The 22,557-nt window shown below is 36.3% G+C and overlaps 1 protein-coding gene across 2 annotated transcripts in view; it reads left to right on the forward strand.

Annotated features, from left to right (window-relative positions):
* The window catches only part of MED13 (mediator complex subunit 13), a 98,544-nt gene that overhangs the window by 18,635 nt on the left and 57,352 nt on the right, over positions 1-22,557 (forward strand). For both annotated transcript variants that reach the window (XM_027975331.3, XM_012185232.5), the window contains exons 4-8: positions 8,617-8,762; positions 9,612-9,809; positions 11,206-11,400; positions 11,972-12,134; positions 12,324-12,434. In XM_027975331.3, coding sequence (XP_027831132.2) covers positions 8,617-8,762; positions 9,612-9,809; positions 11,206-11,400; positions 11,972-12,134; positions 12,324-12,434 — 813 coding nt within the window. The remainder of the gene's footprint in view (positions 1-8,616; positions 8,763-9,611; positions 9,810-11,205; positions 11,401-11,971; positions 12,135-12,323; positions 12,435-22,557) is intronic.

The raw sequence follows: 22,557 nt of genomic DNA on the forward strand, positions 1-22,557 counted from the left end.
TCTTCTAGGTTGTTGCTTAAACTTGCAGATGTTCTTGAAAGTTTTTGCCATTTAGATTTTGGAATCTGCTATTGAATTACTGATTAAGCACACAGCATTTGTGATGATTTGTATAGCATACTTACCTTAAACTTAATCAAATTGCAGTTTACCTATGTGTAGATTATTATTACTTCAGTTACTTCCTTAGTAAATGTTTCCCTTGACATAGAAAATTTTTAGTTATTCCCCTTTCTTTGTCAGCAAAATTTATCTTTTAATGTTTTCTGAAAAAACTGTAAAGAGTTATAATGTTAAAATATATATATATTCATTCTAACTAGTTTAATATGAAATATTCTTAATTTTTTTTAACCATGTCTTTTCTCTTACACACTCTGGAGAGAGATGCTTTGAAAACTGATTTCTGCTTGTTTTATGTCAGTACATATAATTGGGGTCCCAGATGGCTGAGTGGTAAAGAATCCACCTGCCATTCAGGAGAGGCGAGTTTGATCCCTGGGTTGGAAAGATCCCTTGGTGAAGGAAATGCAACCCAATCCAGTATTCTTGCCTGGGAAATCCCACAGACAGAGGAGCCTGGAGGGCTAAGGTCCACAGCTTTGCAAAAGAGTCAGACACGACTTAGTACTTAAACAACAAGCAATGTACAATGGGCATAACCCTCTCAGAACACTATTGGCTTGCTAAGATAAAAATACTATTTAGAAATGATGTTATGTATATATACTTTCTGTACCTTAGCCTTAACAGTTATAGAATAATTTTGTCAGAAAAGAGGTCACTCGAAAGAAAAGTGTAAATATGGGTTCGTAAGCATTCCCACATCTAGTAATGAGATTGGTTGCGTATATTTGTTTACTTTAGATACATTCTTTGAGGAAAATGTATGGCAGCTTGTGAGTAATTTTTTAAAAATCCTAATGTTCCTTGGAGAAGGACATGGCTACCCACTCCAGTATTGTTGCCTGGAGAATCCCATGGACAGGAATCTGGTGGGCTACAATCCCTGGGGTCACAGAGGATTGGACATGACTAAAGCAAATGAGCACGCACACATGCGCAAGCGCATTCCGCAGCTGTAAAGAAAGGGCCTAATTCTACCGAAACGCTTTTTGCTTTCACAACACCCTTTCTTCTCAATGTCTTCTTCTGACACTCAGGCTGTTCTTTCTTGGTCCCATCTGTGAGTGTCTTCTGTTATACTAAAGCTGCAGTTTTTAGAGCTCCCTAGGGACAGTTCCCTCTGTTTCTCAACATTCCCTCTCTAGGTGATCACATTCATTCACAAAGATGTAAATACTATCCACACCCTGATAATCCCCAGATTTATACTATAAACCCAAACCTCCACCACATCAGAAAAGCGTCCAAAAACTGATTCCTTGATCTTCACCCCAAACCTGCTCCTTCTCTAGACTTCTGTATGCTCTACCCTGAGGCTCATGTCATCAGATACTGCTTTAATTCTAGGGACCTCCTGGTTCCCGTATATAATCCATCACCAAATTCCCAAGCACATTCTAGATGCTCCCACTTACTGTCACTACCCTAGTCCAAGTCACCACTGTCTCTCACCTGGGCTATTATTGCTCTAGGTCCTGGTGGCTCAATGGTCAAGAATCTGCCTGCCAATGCAGGAGACACAAGAGAGACAGGTTTAACCCCTGGGTTGGGAAGATCCCTTAGAGGGGGAAATGGCAACACACTCCATTATTCTTGCCAGGAAAATTCTGTGGACAGAGGAGCCTCAAGGGTTACAGTTCATGGTGTTGTAAGGGGTCGGACTTAATGACTGAGCATGTACACATGCGCACACATCCTGTGGAGTCTCTTCTCTAGTAACTGGTGACATTTCCCAAGTAAAAATAAAAAAATATCAGGTACTATCATTCCTCTGATTAAAAATCCTTCAATAATTTCCCCTTGCACTTTAGAACAAAATTTGAACTGCCTTGTTGTATATTTTCTGACCTGCTTGTTCCTCTCCATCTTAATCCCAGTTTTTTGCTCCTGTCTGTACTCCAGTTGATACTGATCTTCCTTCAGTTCTTCCAGTAAGCCAAAATCCTTCCTGCCCCAGGGCTTTTGGACCTGCTGGTTGCTCTACCTGGAATGTTTTCCTCACATCTCGCCCTGTAAACTGATTCATCTTTCAAATTTCAGCACAAATATCACTCTCCCTAAACCGCCTTCCATCCAAATTAAATTAGTTCCATCTAATGAATTATCTCTTAACATCCTTTTCTTTTGTATCATTTATTACAGTCTTTTAAGTAAATAAATATGTATGTGTATGAGTGCGTGTATATGTATGTGTGTTTATGTGTGTGCACATAAAATGCCTGCCTCTTCCATTAGGTTGTGAAATTCATGAAGACAAAGACTCTGTCTATCTTGGTCACCTCTGCATCGCCTACACTTTGCATGGGGTCTAACACATAATGTGTGCTTTATAAATATTTGCTGAATTAGTTAATTAGTGAAAGTCTCCATTTCCACCAATACTCTGTTCCTGAAAGCAACCCTTCTAAGAGTTCTTTTATCTTTCCAGATATGGAAACATGATTAAAGAGAAAAGAGTACCAACATGATTGCATTTTAGTATGTTTTCCTAGTACAAATTTTTACATTTGAATTAAATCTAATAAAAATAGCTTTAGAAAGATAATTAAAGAGAAGTAGGGCCTAAATAATAATTAAAAGATAGTAAGAAAAAAAAGTTGAGATTTGACTACAACACACTACGTGTTACATAGAAAGAAGCCATTACCATGTAGACCTTCAACACAGTAAATTTTGCTGAGCATTTATTATTATACACCAGGTCATGTGGCTCATGTCCATAATGATTTGTCAGAACCTCTTTTATCACTTTTTAAAATTCTAAATTTATTTTTTAATTGAAGGATAATTGCTTTACAGATATCAATAAGTTTTAAAAGGAAGGTGGTAAAGATTTCTTCAGTAAAACTGTTAAAGTGGTTAATTGTGTTACAAAGAAATATTTTATTTAGGAGTAGGAAAAATAATTTTGTTATTTCACAAAGGTGTTGAATTTTTAACAAGTTGATTTTAGTAGTCCCGCTTTCAGAAGAAGAGATGCACATTTTGCTCAGTCCTTATTTATAGCAATGATAGTTAATCAAAAAAATCCAGAATTATTTTTTAGCAAGCCAGTAGTTTCATATTTATTCAAGTTAGCCTTGTCTCCATAGACATTCTAATGTATTTTTTTAAATTGAAGTATATTCTAATTGTGTTTCAATTAATTGCATTAAAAAAAATCTGTTTTAAAAAATGCCAGTGTTTCAGCTGGTATTAAGAGTAATGTTTGGTATTAATTAACAAGAGGGTCTGAGATTTTACACACTTTTTTTTTTTTTTTTTTAACTATGCTGGGTCTTTTTTGTGGCACAAGGGCTTCTCATGTGGCATAGGGACTCTCAAGTTGCAGTGCGCAGGATTAGTTGCCCTGTGGTATGGTATGTGGGATTTATTTCCCCGACCAGGGATTGAACCCTCATTCCCTGTGTTGGAAAACAGATTCTTAACCACTGGACTATCAGGGAAGTTCCTGAGATTCACACTCTTGATTTGGTATTTTTCTTGAACTGTGTTATAACACAGTCCACACTATTGCTTTGTTGGGAAACTTATTTTCCAGCCCTGGAGTAAGTTCACTTAGGCATGTTTTCTGCATTCCAGATTATTTCAGGCAACAGTAATGTGAAGTATTTGTATATTGTATTAACATAGGTTACCATTTTTCCTGACTGTGTTTCAGTGTTTGTATTCTTTGCTACCAATTCTCTGATCCCAAAACTGAATGCCACATGTTTAGGTTTTTCTTACAGTAGTGCCTCACCTTTGGTGCCAGTTCTTACATCAGCTATGGCTGTGTAATAAACCACCCCAAAACATAAGGATTTAAAACAGTTATGTAGTCTCACTTGTGTACCTACAGGTTAGCTAGGGATTAGTCAGTCTAGTCACTGTAAACTGTAGTGTGAGTAGAGGTATATTTTGTATGATTCTCATCCCTCTTTAGACCAGAGAACCAGTCAGGGCATATTCTTGTGATGACAGAAGCACCAAAGGGCAAGCTAAATTATATGTGAAATATAAGTATTCTTCAACCTTCTGCTTGGCCAAAGCAAGTCACAAAGCAAGCCTGATTCAAGGGTTGGAGAAGTATATTTCATCTCTAATAGGAAGAACTACAAAGTCTGGATAAAGGGAGGAATGAGCAAAACATTACAGAGCTACAGTAATCAAAACAGTATGGTACTGGCATAAAGACAAACATGTAAACCAATGGGAGAGAATGGAAAGTTCAGAGATAAATTCTTGTGTATATGTTCAAATGACCTTTGACAAGTGTGCCAGGACCACTCAGTGGGAAAATGACATTCTCTTCAAAAAATGGTGTTGGGAAAACAAGTATCCACACGTAAAAGAATGAACGTGGACCCTTATCTTATACTGTATACAAAAAGTAACTTAAAATTGAATAAAAACCTAAATGTAAGACCTAAAACTATAAAGCTCCTAGAAAAAAAATGTAGTGGAAAAGCTTCATGTCACTGGATTTGGCAGTGATTTTATGGTAATGGCACAAAAACATAAGCAACAAAAGCAAAAATAGACAAATGGGACTATATCCAACCTAAATTTCTTTGTGCATTATGGATTGGAGAGAATATTTGCAATCATGTATCTGCTAAGGTGTTAATACCCAGCATTATAAAGATTGGAAGGACTGATGCTGAAGCTGAAACTCCAATACTTTGGCCACCTCATGCAAAGAGTTGACTCATTGGAAAAGACCCTGATGCTGGGAGGGATTGGGGGCAGGAGGAGAAGGGGATGGCAGAGGATGAGATGGCTGGATGGCATCACCGACTCAATGGACATGAGTTTGGGTGAACTCCGGGAGTTGGTGATGAACAGGGAGGCCTGGCTTGCTGCGATTCATGGGGTCTCAAAGAGTCGGACACGACTGAGTAACTGAACTGAACTACAACTCTACAAAATATCAAATAACCCCATTAAAACATGGGGAAAATACTTCAATAGATATTTCTTCAAAGAATGCATACAAATTGTCAATAAGCATAAGACAAGATGTTCAGGACTTCCCTGGTGATCCAGAGTCCGCCTGCCAATGCAGAGGGCACGGTTCTATCCCTGCTCTGAGAGGAACCCACATGCTGTGAGGCAGCTAAGCCCGTGAGCTGCAACTACTGGAGTCTGCTCCGCAACAAGAGAAGCCCCTGCAATAAAAAGCATGTGCACCACAAGTAGAGAGTAGCCTCCTTTTGTGAAACTAGAAAAAACCCATGTGCAGCAACAAAGACCGAGCACAGCCAAAAATATAATAAATCTTAAAGTTACTTTGTATCACTAATCGGATAAATATAAATAAAAACGTGAAAGTAAAAGTCATTCAGTTGTGTCCGACTCTTTGTGACCCCATGGACTGCAGTCCATGGAATTCTCCAGGCTAGAATATTGGATTGGGTAGCCTTTCTCTTCTCCAGGGTATCTTCCCAACCTAGGGATTGAACCCAGGTCTCCCACATTGCAGGTGGATTCTTTATAAGCTGAGCCACAAGGAAAGCCCCCAAACATATTAGGGTGGCTACTATTGAAATAAAGAATAGTAGCTGTTGCTAAGGATAGAGAAATGGGAACCTTTATGTATGGTTAGTTAGACTGTAAAATAGTACAGTAACTGTGGAAAATGTTACGGGATTGCTCCAAAAATTGAAAACAAAATACCGTATGATCCATCAGACCTTCTTCGGAGTGTGTATCCAGAATAATTGAAAGCAGGATTTTGAAGACATTTTGCACATCCATGTTCATAGCAGCAGCATTCTTAATAGCCGAGAGGTAGAACCAACCCGAATATCCATTGATGGATGATGGCTAAGCAAAATGTGTTATAAACATACAATGAATTACTGTTCATCCTTTGAAAGGGAAGAAATCCTGTCATGTGCTACACTATGGATGAACCTTGAGGACATTAAGCTAAGTGAAAGAAGCCAGTCACCAAAAGGCACATATTGTGTGATTCTCTTTATGTGAGGTATCTAAACAAAGGGGTAATTCTTGGTGGATTAAGTGATCTCTGTCTGAAGAGTTTAGTGCAAGGGTCAGATTGTGGAAGATCTAAAGTGCTGTGATAAGGTTTTAGGGGTTTTTTGACTTAGTCCTGAAGGGATTGGGAAACTATTGATTTTGAGCCTCCCAGTTGCATGATTAGAATTAATTTTTAGATCGCTGGCATTGTTGTAAAGAAAGGTAAATTAGAGATTTTAACAACTACTCAGACCTTAAAAAGACAACAAAAAAATTAAGAACTGGAATCAGTAGGAATTAGTGATGGATTAGTTGAAGGTAGGAGGTTTGGGGAAAATGAAAAATTTGAGATGATTTATATATCTAGCTTTCACAGCTCTGCAGAGTTGAGAAGAAAAGAGTATGGTTAGGGGGAAAAAAGGTCAAATGTGGATTTTATTCTACAGTATTTAGTACTGTGTGCCAAGGACCTAATCTGTCAATATAGGGATACAACATTGTATGAAGGAAACAGATTCCTTCTCCAGCAGAGCTTACATTCTTGGTGACTATAAGAAATAAACTGTGTAATAAGTTAGATTTTGATTATTTCTTAAGCCAAAACAAATCCCAGAAGAACAATGTAAAGGAGGGTGATCAGTGAAGACCTCACTTAGAAGGTGTTTAAAAACCTGAGAAAGGTTGATGAAGGTGAGTATAGCTATCTAGAGTGTTCCAGATGGAAGAGCAGTAGGTACAAAGGCCTGATGTGTTTAAGGAACAGCAGAGGGGTCAATTGAGGGAAAAGGGGGAAGTATTAGAGAACGATAAATAAGAAATGAAATTGGAGCAGTAAGAGGTATGGGGGGGATAGGCTGATGAAAGGTATCATAGGACGTAATAACTTTTATGGCGTTACCCAAGTGTGATCCTTTTTCCCTTAGGAATTATATATCTATAATGTATGTATATAAGTTTATTTTCATTATTTAGGTCTTGTTAAGACAGTCTCTCAGTATCCTGTACATAATTTTTGTTATAGCACTTAGCATAGCTGTAATTAAATAATTGAGATTAATATAGTGTCATGTGCTTTGCTACAAAACACTTTTTTAATAAAAGGAGTAACACTTGTCTTCACTTGGTTGTTTAATATATAGTGCATTTATGTCTGAATATAAGCAGATGTCTATAGTCTTTGTAATTACTCAACCATAGTTATTCCAAAGGGCTTAGGTTTTTAATCAGAAGAAATGAGCTTAATTTATTTTTAAATAATATAAATAATTTTATTTCCTGTAGTTATCACTTAAATCTCAATACAGCTGAAGCAAAAAAATAATTGAGTAAATGCATTGTGATATCTTGGATTTGATTCTGAAACAGAAAAAGGATATTAGTGGAAAATTCTGGTGAACAAATAAAAAACTGGAGTTTGTTGTAGTAATGTGCCAGTGTTAATTACTTGTTTGACCAACAAAGCATGGTTATGTAAGAAGTTAGGGAAAACTGAGTGAAGGGTATATGGGGACTTGCTATGTTTGTAACTTTTCTGTAAATTCAAAATTATCCTGAAAATAATTTAACAACAAAAGCTACTGGGATGGGGAAAATACAGTAATTACTTTTACTGTAACTTAATTTATTACTCCCTTGTCTTGTCCAGAAAAAATTCAAGGGGTTTATAGATGTATACAATAGATTTCAAGCTTATTAATGGTTATAGCTTAAAGAATTGGTTCTTTAGGATGATTCTTAGGATAAGTGTTTGGAGGAGGAATAAGGTGAGTAAATTCTTCTTAGTGTATAATCTCATTCTCTTCTGGGCCACTCGACTTTTCTAAATTTTTCCTTAAGGATATATCTACTTTCCTCTTGGGAACTTTCATTTTCCAGTCTGTATACCCAGTCATATCTAAATTTCCTAAGATGGTGTGTTTTGCTTGTAACTTTGATTCTAGAATACCTTCAATTATAACACTCATCATTGCTTTAAAATAACTATTCATTGGGGATGGGGGAGGGCAGCACATTAGCTGCTTGATTAATTGCATTCAGCCCAGTTTCAGAAATAATATGAGAAAATATATTTGTATTTATTTTTTAATAGAGGGGAAGTAAAAAATTAGATCATTTTTAATTCTATTGTACACATAGATTTTTTTCATCAAAGTAACCTTTTTTTTTCTTTAAAAAAATTGAAACTATACTAAACTATACTATTATCTTTCCTATCAAACCCACTCCCCCTCCTTTATTTATTTTAGTGGCTGTATCATCATTATGTGTGGGTGTACCTAACTTGTTTAACTGGTTCCTTTCTTTGCAGCTTTTCCTATTATAAACAGTGCTGTGAAGAACATTTCTTATAGCTAAATCTTTGCTTATGTCTGTGGTTTCTTTTTTTTCCTTTAGATGGTAAGGTAGAATTTCTGGGTTAAAGAGAATGTGCATTTTTGTGGTGTAACTTCTTAAAAAAGAAAAGCAAATTGACTTTGTTTTTGGCTATAAATCATTATTAAAATACTATTTTTTCTTCTTTATTAGTGAACACTTGTCCTGCTCTTTCACCTTTTTCTTGCATGGAGACAGCAATGTTTGTACCAGTGTGGAAATTAATCAACATCAACCTGTATACCTTCTTAGTGAAGAACATATCACCCTTGCTCAACAGTCTAATAGCCCATTTCAAGGTAGATTATTTTATGGGTATAGTTACTTGATTTTTTTATTGTTGTTTCAAGAAAAAAATCTTAGTGGTAGAGATTAATGAGATTTCCCCCAATCTTTAGCCTAATGGTGATTCTGATGTAGTTTACTTCTTTCCCATTAGAGTATTAAGTCAATTAAATAAATTTTTAATGCAAATATTATTTTTTAAAGTCCTTGTACATGAATGTTAGCATATTTTAAAGTGTTCTTTTAAATAAGCTATAGATGGTATACATGTTATATATATTCAAGGTTATCTTTTGTATCAGTTCACATAAGCTATGTTTAACGTAGGTACATAGGACTTTTGATATAATTCATATCATGAAAGTAGTTGAACTTTAGAAGAAATAATTTTGTAAGATCGATGATTTTAAAGAAAAAAATATGTGTTTGCAAGGACTGTGAGTTCTTACAAGTGTGTTCTTTGTAAGGCAGTGTGTTCTTATTTTAGTTCTAAGCTTACTATTTGCTCTTTTAAAATTTATATGACAATATATAATAAGGACTTATATGTTTTTCCTTCAATTGCTTTTTCTTAGTGGAAAGTCAAGAGAAATCGAAGGATATACAAATATTCACAGTTTATGTTGAAACTATCCATCTGAGATTTTTGGGTAGACAGAATCTTAAGTTTTTGTAGTAAACTCAGTGTCTATACTTTATCTTCAATTAATGAAATACAGTAAATTCATTTTCTTTGGAATTGATCACTATGGGTTTCCTTTTCTTTGTTTGAATTGCGTAATTATTTCCCATACTATTCAGTGTCATCTTATTTGGTATAATTGTCTTTAGTTACTTACTTAATGTCTGTTTTGGGTTTCTAGTTATCTTAAGCCCATTTGGACTAAATGGCACTCTCACAGGACAGGCATTCAAGATGTCCGATTCAGCTACAAAAAAATTGATTGGTGAATGGAAACAGTTCTATCCTATCTCATCTTGTTTGAAGGAGATGTCTGAAGAAAAACAGGAAGATATGGATTGGGAAGATGATTCTTTAGCTGCAGTAGAAGTTCTTGTTGGTACGGATTCTGAGTGTTAATCCTAAGTGGGAAATGTGTGACTATATGTATTAGTTAGATTTTGCTGAATGATATAACTCTTTTAATATCTTAGTGGCTTTTAAAACATCAAACATTCGGTTTGGCTTTCTTGTATCTCTTCATTCTGCAACCTAGGTTCAAGGAATATCTAGTATCTGGGACATAATATTCTTGAAAGAACAGAGGAATAATAGGAACTGAGCCTAACCATATTAAGTATATTTAATCTTATGCTAGGATATGACATATGTGGCATGTGCTTACATTCCATTAGGTAAAAGCTAGTCATATGGCCAAGTCAGTCATTGGGGAAGGGAACTATAACCCCCCTAGAGGGAAGCATGCTAAAGGCGAGAAGAAAATAATTGCGAATGAGTAATATTTGGAGGTGAGAAAGTTGACAGCCTGTGTGATGCAGTGTCTTAATGTTTGGTAAAACTGTTGCCTCTGATGACTTGAAAGGCAGAAAATGTATACTTAAAGACCTTGTGGCTGATTAGCTCGGTCCAGGTCAGCTCTGCTAAGGTACGCTGTATTACATGCATCTTCCTCCTCAGGGACCTAAGTTAACAAGGTAAACGATATTTGAGACATGCTAATGTGAAGGCAGAGGACATGGAGTAGGAGAGGCTGCAGTGACCCTGCAGAGGCGTCTGAAGCTCTTGTTGCCTGGTGGCGCTTGTCACACGCATGTAGATTCCAGAGCACAGTGCACGTCCGGCCTAACAGAGCGCAGGTGTACACTCCCCCTCGAGAGCTGTGGGAAGTGTGGGGAATATGTGGCGGAGCAGATAATTGGGATTAAAGTTTGCAGCACTGTACTTAATGAATTCATACGGTAATGTTATATGAAGATTACCTTCTTTGTTTTTTTGAATCAAAGGAGTATCAGTATTCAGTTCCAGTAAATACATCACCAGAGTAGTTGCATCAGAATTAGGAACAAAACACAGTAACATATATTAGACTTTTCAGATAGAGATATATAAAGAAGAAAATAAAAAGGTCCATAATTCTAGTGCCAGTTACCTTTGTTAAAGTTTTAAAATAAATTTGATCAGATTTGCAAATACAGTGTTTTTTAAGTGATATACATTCATGGTTAGAAAATCCAAAAGTGAAACAAGAAAGCTGCTTTCTTCTAAGTCTCTCTCAAGAAAGGTAACCACTACCACCAGCTTCTTGTTTCTTTCAGAAAAACATTTTACCAGAAAGTGTATATTTATAAAAATACACTAAATGTATTTTTTATTTAATGTATTTTTAACAAATGTGATCATTTTGTATCTGCTTTTCCGTTATTGCACTTTTGAGTGAAACAAATCCCACTACAAACCCAAAGGTAATTGGTTTTTCCTCTTTTCCCCCCTTTTAGCTGGTGTCCGAATGATCTACCCAGCATGCTTTGTTCTAGTCCCTCAGTCAGACATTCCTACTCCTAGCTCTGTGGGATCCTCTCACTGTTCAGCTTCTTGCTTGGGTGTCCACCAAGTGCCTGCTTCCACAAGAGATCCTGCGATGTCTTCGGTTACTCTTACACCACCTACATCTCCTGAGGAAGTCCAAACAGGTGTTGTACTAATCTGTTTCATTAGCTCTAGTGGTAAATCTGTTCTCTTGAATATAATAAACACTTAAAAATAATTATTTTGAAATAATTTCACACTTACTGAAGTGTTTGTCAAGTACCATACAAAAAGCTCTACTCAAAGCTCCACTCATTCAGATTCCCAAATTGTTAGTATTTGCTCCATCACCCTCTCTCTATGCATATATTCCTTATCATGGGTCTTTTTCTGAACCATTTGAGAACAAGCTGCAGACATGATGCCTCAATACGCCTAAGCACTAAGTCTGTTTCCCAAAATTAAGGACTCTCTTCTGTATGACCACCATTTAATCTTCCAAGTCAGGAAATTAACATTAATATAATACTACCATCAGTTCCCATCTCCTGTTCAAATTTTTTTGCTTTCTCTATTTTAAGTGAAGTGACCTGCTTTTTTTCCTCAAAATATAAGTAGGCTTACCAGATAGCTGGAGCAAGTTGTATGAGAAATCAAAGAAACAGAAAACAAAGTAATACTCTTTTAAACCTGCCTTTATTCTCCTACAGTAAATTTTTTTTTTTTTGTTTTCAGTTGATCCTCAGTCTGCCCAGAAGTGGATCAAATTTTCTTCAGTATCTGATGGCTTCAGCTCAGATAGTACTAGCCATCATGGTGGGAAGATACCCAGAAAATTAGCAAATCATGTGGTGGATAGAGTTTGGCAAGAATGTAATATGAACAGAGCACAGAACAAGTATGTATTTTCATCTTCAAGTTTAAAAATTGCATGTTGGTAGTTACTTGCAGATAAGAGATTTGAAAGTATAAGTGGTCATTCATATGATTTTAATTCAAAAAAATTGATTAAAAAATAACTTAATGCTTAATTCAAGTTTACAAAAATTTTTATGAATTCTAAAGATTATATAATTTCAAATTTTAGGAGGAAGTATTCGGCTTCATCGGGTGGTCTATGTGAAGAAGAGACAGCTGATAAAGTAGCATCCTGGGATTTTGTTGAAGCCACACAAAGAACAAATTGCAGCTGTTTGAGGTAAGTACTTTTTTTCCCCCAGTTGAATGATGTTAGTTAGTACATATATGTGTGTGGTAGTTTTTTATGCCATTGCATACTTATGCCCCACTTTGAGGTAAAAATATATAAACACAGTGTCAGAATTTTTCCCAAAAGAAAACAATTTGAGGGAAATAAAAATTCATTAATATGGAGCTAATTATAGAAGTACATAAAAATGTATGTCATAGATTCTTACGCAGTTACCAGAGCTTGAATTCACAGCCTAAAAGAATTTTATACTGAATTATGGAATATATAGTATCTGTAAGGTAAGAGGAACACAAGTCTCTTGAGAAAATTGTTCGTAAATAGCACTGTGCTTGAGAAATTTCTCCCAAGGGTCCTCATAAAAAAGATGATGCATGATATACTAGATAAAATTTTTCTCAATTTTTTTTAATAGTAAATACAGTATTGGGTTTTGTGCAGCAGTTTCTTATAGCATCCCTTTGGTCAAGCTGTAGGTGAAATGCTGAACTAAAATTCAGAAAATAAGATTCGACAAGGGACCAAAGGTGTAAAAATACAGGCTTTCTAATAGAGTGTATTGATTGAAAGCTCAGTAGAAGAATGAATGTACATGGAATTCTTTAGGGACTTGGAAGAGGTTTGGTTATCAAGGGATGCAGATTGTATTGCCAAGAGTTTATTATTTTAGTCTACAAATTAAAGGTAGATCATATGCTTTTGCAGATGAGTAAACAGATAATGGCACTGACACCCCTAACCAAAGACTTGGGAATGAATAGTTGACCAGCCACCTCTTGTCATGGTTGTGAGCCAGAGGGAAGGAGGCATGCAGGTTAGGGGCAGGGTTTTTCTTATATTAGCTTTGAGTACAGTGACACCCCTTCAAGTGTTCTGATATGTTTTTACATAGATTAAATTTACATTTATATAGATTTCTTTGGGTTAAAGACTACACTTTTAAATATTTGTCAGCCTTGTTAAAAACTTGCCTCTGACCAGAATGGGGGGAGCTCTCACACTGTGTGTGACAATCATAGAGCACCACAGAAAGAAGAAACACTCCTCTCCTTTTCTAGCAGGATGAGGCCAATGAACAAGCATGGACTCTGTTTACTATAACCCTCCCATCTTCCTTTATTCCTCTGTCAAAGTGTTGGCCTGCCTTTGCCATACAGGGAACTCACTCTTTGCTCACCATGTTTGTAGACCCCATATTGCCATTCTTTGCTTATCCTGAATAAATCCATCTATGCTGGGGGTGGGATGGAGGTGGGCCATGTGCTCAGTCAAGTCTGACTCTTTTGTGACCCCGTGGACTATAAGTCTGCCAGGTTCCTCTATGAAATTTTCCAGGCAAGAATACTAGCCTGGGTTGCCATTTCCTCCTCCAGGGGATCTTTCTGACCCAGGGATGGTTGGAACCTGTGTCTCCTGCACTGCAGGTAGTAGATTCTTTACCCCCTGAGCCATCAGGGAAGCGCCAGGTTGGGAGTGCAGGTGGGGGTGGGGGTGAAAAACAAAAAAAATGCACCTGTGTTGTTGATAGGTTGGATTAAAAATATAGATAGATTAGTTCCTGTTTAACAGTTTAAAATAGTTAAAAGCTGTACTCACCTTAGAGGGAAAAATCAAACTTAGTTTTGAAATGTTTAGTGCATTATTTTGTCTGAGACCAGGAGTTGGCAAACTGATCTGTTGGCCAAATCTGGCTCACGTGTTTGGTATGGCCTGTGAGCTGAAATGATTTCAGTTTTAAATATTTGAAAAAAAAAATATTGTGTGAAAGTTATGTGAAATTCAAATTTTTGTGTCCATAAATAAGAATTTATTGGGACAGAGCCACATCTGTTCATCCATGTACTAACTGTGGCTGCTTTTACAGAGTTGATTAGTTACAGGAGAGACTATATAACTCCTAGAGCCTAAAATATTTACTGTCTGGTCCTTTACAGAAAAAGTTATCTAATCCCTGGTCTAAGACCAATAGAATGCATAAGTGAAATTAGGCTTTTCTTTCCCTGTATTGGTATGTTTTGATAGTAGCTCTTCTGTTTTAGTTTCTAACCTAGGCTTTGCTTTATTCTTTTTGAAAGATTTAGGTTTTAAGGCTATTTGCCTAGAATAGTTTTAGAGGAAGACACTCAAAGTTCACGTTCGTAAACATAAGTGTTAATTCTTGGTCTCTAAGCTAAACTTTTATTTTTAAAGACATACTTTGTTTCAGATTTCCAGAAATTCCTCTGGAATACAGAGATTTCATATGGTGAAATTTCATATAATCTATGTATGGTGACTAACTTTGGTAATTTTACCCCTCTAGTAAATAGTGTTTCTAATCATTTACTTTTTTACTGTTGCATTCTGTACTTTAGATTCCTGCTCTACCCCTGCCCCTCACGCCAAATCTGATTCTTTTTTACTTAAGTAAGGCTTGAAGCAGACTTTGAGCCACCATATGTGTGAGTCCTCTCCTGCCATAGAATACCGGAAGTAGGGCACACACTGATAACGGAATGTGCCAGCCAACCAGCTTATTATCAGATCTGTCCGTGTCTTTGCCCTGCCCTATTCTGTATTGCAGGGAATTACATTTCATAGGCTTCCTTGCTTTCAGTATGTTTTGTTGGTTTCCCCTCCTATTTTATTATGATATAATTGACAGTGATGCTGTATGACTTTGAGATGTACAGCATGATGATTGATTGGGCTCACTTGTTTTTCGGAGTTGACTAATTGGAGGCACTAACAGAAGATTAGTTATAATTTTAAGATTGGAAGAAACCAAGGTATTTCCCCACCCCTTTTTTGAACCAGCTCCAGCAACAGCTGTGTCCCTTTATCAGCTGGTTCTTCCCTGGTCCCAGTTACCGTTAGGTAGTTCCTGCTGTGGTTCTAGCATCGTCTCAGGCTTTTGTGATCTGATGGGACTACATCATCTTACTGTCCTTTCAGTCATAGAAGTGATTGAAGCTCCCTGCTGTTACTACTTTCTCTGTTACTTCATTTTCCTAAGTGGTTTTTTTTTTGTAAATGATTCTGTGTAGTAAGTTAACTCTTTGTGAAAGATAGGACTGGACCTTTCTCTTGGAAATTGATTTTTTTTTTTTTTAAAGTTGCATAGTTATATAAGCAGTTTGCATGAGTATATGTAATTTTAAAAAATTTAAATTATACAAATAAAGCTGAAGTACCCCTTGACTGCTCTCTTTTTCCAAATCCTACTCTCTTCTCACTAGAAGTAATTACTTGCCAGTTAGATATTATTCTTTTGTGTGTATGTGTAATTTTGTGTGTATATATGTTTTTCCTGCCAACATGGAAGCATAATACAGATGTATTTAGCAACTTATTTTTTCACTTAATGTGCCTTCAATCTCTTCATTCTAGTTACTTGTGACTCTGCTTTGTTTTAAAAAACTTCTTTATATTCTACTGAATACAGGTATCATAGTGTTTTTAATCATTCTGGGATTGATGGGCAAATAGGTTGTTTCCAAAAGTTTTTAGCTTGTGTTTAACTTTTTAAAAATAAAATAACAATTTTATGACTATCAATTACTTGCTAGGTTTTTTTTTTTTTGAAACACTCATTTAATGATAGATGATGTCCAAGGTTCAGGATACATTAGTGAACAGGGCTTCTCCTCTTATGACGCCTGCATGCTAAGGAGAGTGGGGCAGATAATTAATTTGTTTTCAAAAAGAATTCTTAATCTTTTAAAATTAATGAGTGATGAGTGCTAAGAAGGAAATAAAATTAGGTGGGTGATGTGATAGACAATTGTGGGTGAGGGGACCTTTTAAATCTTTTATTTTGACTTCAGAAGGACTACCAGTTTTACTTCCACTTTTTACATACAAAGGTATTGGTTTTTCTTGTGCTTTCACTGATCTGAGAACTGTCCTTAAAATTATTTTTTTCCTAATATAATAAAACATAAAACATGAAAAACATAAGATTATTTTAATTGGCATTTTTTTCGGTTATTAGTGAGATTAAAAATTGCACATTTATGGTTATTAGGCTTTAGTCTGGTGAAATGTTCATAAGAAAATTAGACTTTAGCAAGCTATATAAGTAGCCAGTTATTTTAGATATTAACACTGAAATACTAGGAACTTCAGTCAGCAGGAAACATAATCTAAAGGAGTAGTTTTGTTGGATTGTACTTTCAAGACAGCTTCTTTTTTAGAAAGATTTCCTCTTTGTTGACTTCTAGTGTGAAATTCACTTGTCTCTAAACATTAGACTTTTTAGGCAAAAGTCTATACTGAAGAAAGAGACTATGATTTGATGTTACCAAATTTTTGGAGAGCCACTGCTGTTCTTATATAGCTCAGATTAATAATTCTTAGCCTTACAGAAGGATACTTTTCATATACCTTGTATACTTGGAACACCTTAGATTATTAGAGATGGTTTCTCTCCTTAGTGCCTTGCATAACTTGATGAATTCTTTAATTTTTGGTTTCAGAACTCATTTATTCTCTTAAAAGTTACAGAGGCTCTGAATGTGCTTTTATTTATATGGGTTATGTCTGTTTATGGGGCTTCCCTGGTGGTTTAGTGGTAAAGAATCCACCTCCCAATACAGGAGATGAGAGTTCAGTCCCTGAATTGGGAAGATCCCCTGGAGAAGGAAGTGGCAACCCATTCCAGGACTCTTGCCTGGGAAATTCCATGAACAGAGGAACCTAGTTGGTTATTCAGTTTATGGGTCGCAAAAGAATGAACATGTCTGTTTATATAATTTTAGAGAAATTTTAAACCACTGCTTAGTTTATTAAAAAAAAAAATAAGCCCAGTACAAATTAACATGAGTAAAATACTTTTATAGAAATCAGCTGTATTTTGGAAAGCAAAAAAAAAAGTTGACATTCTTTCATAACTGTCTTTAATAATTAAAGTATGTTTTACATTATAAGCCACGTGTGACTTTGGATACCATTCTTGGGCAGGACAGCTTTAGAGATAGAGTTCAATATAAGACTAATACCTGGGTATAGGAAAAATGCATATATATATATATATATATATATATACACACACACACACACACACGCATATGAATGTCTGACATAGAAAAGACAAGTTTATATTTCAGTATAATTTTCTAACAACTAGAGCTATTTGATGATGGAATGCATTTCCTCATAAGGTAATGTGGTCCTTGATGAAAATATTCAAAGAGGGGATGGGTGGAGAAGGGATTATTCTTAACATTGGGTAGGAACTACTGTTTATTTTTTTAATAGCCAGTAATTTTATTAAAAATTTTAAATGCTATTAAATAATATGCATGAATATAAAAATTAAAATGACAAGTTCTCCCTCTTATGTATATATGTAGATCTGCCTGTGTGCTTTCATTTCCACAAAAGGGATCATGCTATGTATACTGTTGTCTAACTTGCTTTTTAGAAAAACAGTTATCCTAGTATCTTTCCTTGTCAGCACATATAGTTTCCACTGTTTTTTCAAGTTCATGGTACTCTATAATACTATTGATTTAATGCTTTATTTGGCTAGTCCTCAAAGCTGCAGTCTTGCTGAAGGTTTATAAAGCAGATCTTAAGTATCTTCATTTCACTCCTACTTCAGCCTGCAACTTTTTAAAAAAGTCAGTATTTTCTTACATAATTCCATTATATCTGATAAACCACATTTTATTGGTGTCATCTGATACTTTATACAGATTTGTCTCAGAAATATCTTTTTGTGTTTGGTTTGACTTCAAGGATTCAAACAAGGAACGTAGAATTGATTATTAAGTTTTCCAGGTCTCTCTTTTAGTCCTCTTCCCCCTTTTATGACATGGACTTGGTTGGAGAAACTAGATAAGTTGTTCTCTAGAATGTCCCACATTACAAATTTTCTCAGTTTGTCATATAGTTTAACTTATTCTTTATTCCTTGTATTTCTGAAAATGGAAGGTAGCTCTAGAGCCATACCCTCCAATACTAGCTAGCTATGTTTGTAACCATGAGTGGCTATTTAAAGTAACTGGTTTTAAATAAAATTAAAAATTTAGTTCCTCCGTTGCATAAATATTATTTTAAATCTGCAGCAGCCACATAACATTGCTGTCATCACTGAAAATTCTTTTGGGCACTACTGATTGAGAGGCTTAGTTAGATTCAGGTTTAATATTTTTGGTGAAAATATTTCATAGGTAGTATTGTGTTGCTTTGTATGGTGTCACATCAAAAGAGACATGTGCCTGGTTTTCCCACTGTTAATAATGTTAAGATTGAGAAGGTGGTGATCAGCCTAATGCATTCATTGTAAAGTTCTAATCATGTATTCTGTGAATAAAGACAGTTTTTCTTCTACTAGTTGTAGTTTAGTCGCTAAGTCATGTCTGACTCTAGCGACCTCATGGCTCCTCTGTCTGTGGGATTCTCCAGGCAAGAATACTGGAGTGAGTTGCCATTTTCTTCTCCAGGAGTTTTTTAATAGATGTTTTTATTGGATTAGAGAGTTCTGACAAAATATGGTCCACTGGAGAAGGGAATGGCAAACCACTTCAGTATTCTTGCCTTGAGAACTCCATGAACAGTATGAAAAGTCAAAAAGATAGGACACTGAAAGATAGGACACTGAAAGATGAACTCCCCAGGTCAGTAGGTGCCCAATATACTACTGGAGATCTGTGGAGAAATAACTCCAGAAAGAATGAAGAGACGGAGCCAAAGCAAAAACAACACCCAGTTGCGGATGTGACTGGCGATGAAAGTCAAGTCTAGTGCTGTAAAGGGCAGTTATTGCATAGGAACCTGGAATGTTAGGTCCATGAATCAAAGCAAACTGAAAGTGGTCAAATAGGAGATGACAAGAGTGAACGTCAACATTTTAGGAATCAGCAAACTAAAATGGGCTGGAATGAGGGAATTTAACTCAGATGACCATTTTATCTACTACTGGGGGCAAGAATCCCTTAGAAGAAATGGAGTAGCCATCATAGTCAACAAGAGTCCAAAATGTAGTACTTGGATACAGTCTCAAAAATGACAGGATGATCTCTGTTCGTTTCCAAGGCAAACCATTCAATATCATGGTAATCCAAGTCTGTGCCCCAACCAGTAATGCTGAAGAAGCTGAAGTTGAACTGTTCCATGGAGACCTACAAGATCTTCTAGAACTAATAGCCAAAAGAGATGTCCTTTTCATTATAGGGGACTGGAATGGAAAAGTAGGAAGTCAAGAAACACCTGGAGTAACAGGCAAATTTGGCCTTGGAATATGGAATGAAGCAGGGCAAAGGCTAATAGAGTTTTGCCAAGAGAACACACTGGTCATAGCAAACACCCTCTTCCAACAACACAAGAGAAGACTCTACATGGACATCACCATATGGTCAATACTGAAATTAGATTGATTGTATTCTTTGTAGCCAATGATGGAGAAGCTCTATATAGTCAACAAAAACAAGACCGGGAGCTGACTGTGGCTCAGATCATGATCTCCTTATTGGCAAATTAGACTTAAAATGAAGAAAGTAGAGAAAACCACTAGACTATTCAGGTATAACCTAAATCACTTTCCTTATGATTATACAGTAGAAGTGAGAAGTAGATTCAAGGGATTAGCTCTGATAGACAGGGTGCCTGAAAAACTATGGACAGAAGTTCATGACATTGTATAGAAGGCAGGGATCAAGATCATCCCTAAGAAAAAAATACAAAAAGGCAAAATGATTGTTTGAGGAGGCCTTACAAATAGCTGTGAAAAGAAGAGAAGTGAAAGGCAAAGGCAAAAAGGAAAGATATACCCATTTGAATGCACAGGTCCAAAGGATAGCAAGGAGGGATAAGAAAGCCTTCCTCAGTGATTAATGCCACGAAATAGAGGAAAACAATAGAATGGGAAAGACTAGAGATCTTTTCAAGAAAATTCAAGGGAACATTTCATTCAAAAATGGGCACAATAAAGGACAGAAATGGTACGAACTTAAAAGAAGCAGAAGATATTAAGAAGAGGTGGCAAGAATACACAGAAGAACTATACAAAAAAGAGCTTCATGACCCAGATAATCATGATGGTGTGATCACTCACCTAGAGCCAGACATCCTGGAATGTGAAGTCAAGTGGGCCTAGGAAGCATCACTATGAACAAAGCTGATGGAGGTGATGAATTTCAGTTGAGCTGTTTCAAATCCTCAAAGATAATGCTGTGAAAGTGCTGTACTCAATATGTCAGCAAATTTAGAAAACTCAGCAGTGGCCACAGGACTGGAAAAGGTTAGTTTTCATTCCAATCCCAAAGAAAGGCAATGCCAAAGAATGCTCAAACTCCTCATAATTGCACTCATCTCACATGCTACTAAAGTAATACTCAGTTTTCTCCAAGCCAGGCTTCAACAGTACATGAACCGTGAACTTCCAGATGTTCAAGCTGGTTTTAGGAAAGGCAGAGGAACCAGAGATCAAATTGCCAACATCGGTTGGATCATAGAAAAAGCAAGAGAGTTCCAGAAAAACATCTATTTCTGCTTTATTGACTATGCCAAGGCCTTTGACTGTGTGGATCACAATAAACTGTGGAAGATTCTGAAAGAGATGGGAATACCAGACCACCTGACCTGCCTCTTGAGAAATCTATATGCAGGTCAAGAAGCAAAGTTAGAACTGGACATGGAACAACAGACTGATTCCAAATAGGAAAAGGAGTACATCAAGTCTGTATATTGTTACCCTGCTTATTTAACTTATATGCTGAGTGCATCATGCGAGACGCTGGGCTGGATGAAGCACAAGCTGGAATGAAGATTGCTGGGAGAAATATCATATGCAGATGACACCACCCTTATGGCAGAAAGTGAAGAACAACTAGAGAGCCTCTTGATGAAAGTGTAAGAGTAGAAAAAGTTGGCTTAAAACTCAACATTCAGAAAACTAAGATCATGGCATCTGGTCCCATCATTTCCTGGCAGATAGATGGGGAAACTGGAAATAGTGACAGACTTTATTTTGGGGGGCTTCAAAATCACTGCAGATGGTGACTGTAGCCATGAAATTAAAAGACGCTTGGTCCTTGGAAGAAAAGTTGTGACCAACCTAGACAACATATTAAAAAGCAGAGACGTTACTTGGCTAACAAAGGTCCATCTAGTCAAGGCTATGGTTTTTCCTGTGGTCATGTATGGATGTGAGAGTTGGACCATAAAGAAAGCTGAGCACCAAAGAATTGATGCTTTTGAACTGTTTTGTTGGAGAAGACTCATGAGAGTCCCTTGGACTGCACTGAGATCCAGCCAGACCCTCCTAAGGGCAGTCAGTCCTGAATTTATTTGGAAAGACTGATCCTGAAGCTGAAACTCCAGTACCTTGGCCACCTGATGTGAAGAACTCATTCATTTGAAAAGACCCTGATGATGGGAAAGATGGAAGGTGGAAGGAGAAGGGGATGACAGAGGATGAGATGGTTGGATGGCATCACTGACTCACTGGACATGAGTTTGAGTAAACTGGGAGTTGGTGATGGACAGGGAGGCCTGGCGTGCTGCAGTCCATGGGGTTGCAAAGTGTTGGACACACCTGAGAAACTGAATTGAACTGAACTTTATTGGATTAAGTTCTAGTACTTGCTAGCTGAATCTTTTTATATGAATAAGTATTGAATTTTGTCATGTTTTTTCTGTATTAGAATCATAATAGTTTTATTAATATGAAGAACAATACTGTTTTTTTTCTTATGAATGTTACACCTTACATTCATGGTACAAATCCAATTTGATTATGTTTGATGTGTTCTTAATTTATGCATTTCTCAATTGCTTATCTTTTGTTACTGATTTACTTTTTTTTTTCAAGTGAAATTTATTGAGGTATAATTTTAATAGAGTAACACTCATCCTTCTCAGGTGGGCAGTTGTGAGTTCTGACAAATATATACAACCATGTAATCACTAAGTACATCTGTTTTCTTAAGGAATTTTGTTCTGTGATTTCCTTTTCTTACAGTGTCTTTGATTTTGGTGTCATGGTAATAATGGGTTTCTCTTGTGTCGTTTCAGCATAACTGCAGTTTTAACTTCATGCTTTTTTCCCCTCCTGTACAATAAGAGGTCCCAGGCTCTGCACAGAAGGGTATCTCAGTATGTTCCCTCAGTGGAGAGGGTTAAATGG

This window comes from Ovis aries, chromosome 11, assembly GCF_016772045.2.
Source record: "Ovis aries strain OAR_USU_Benz2616 breed Rambouillet chromosome 11, ARS-UI_Ramb_v3.0, whole genome shotgun sequence".
In the NCBI taxonomy this organism is placed as follows: domain Eukaryota; kingdom Metazoa; phylum Chordata; class Mammalia; order Artiodactyla; family Bovidae; genus Ovis; species Ovis aries.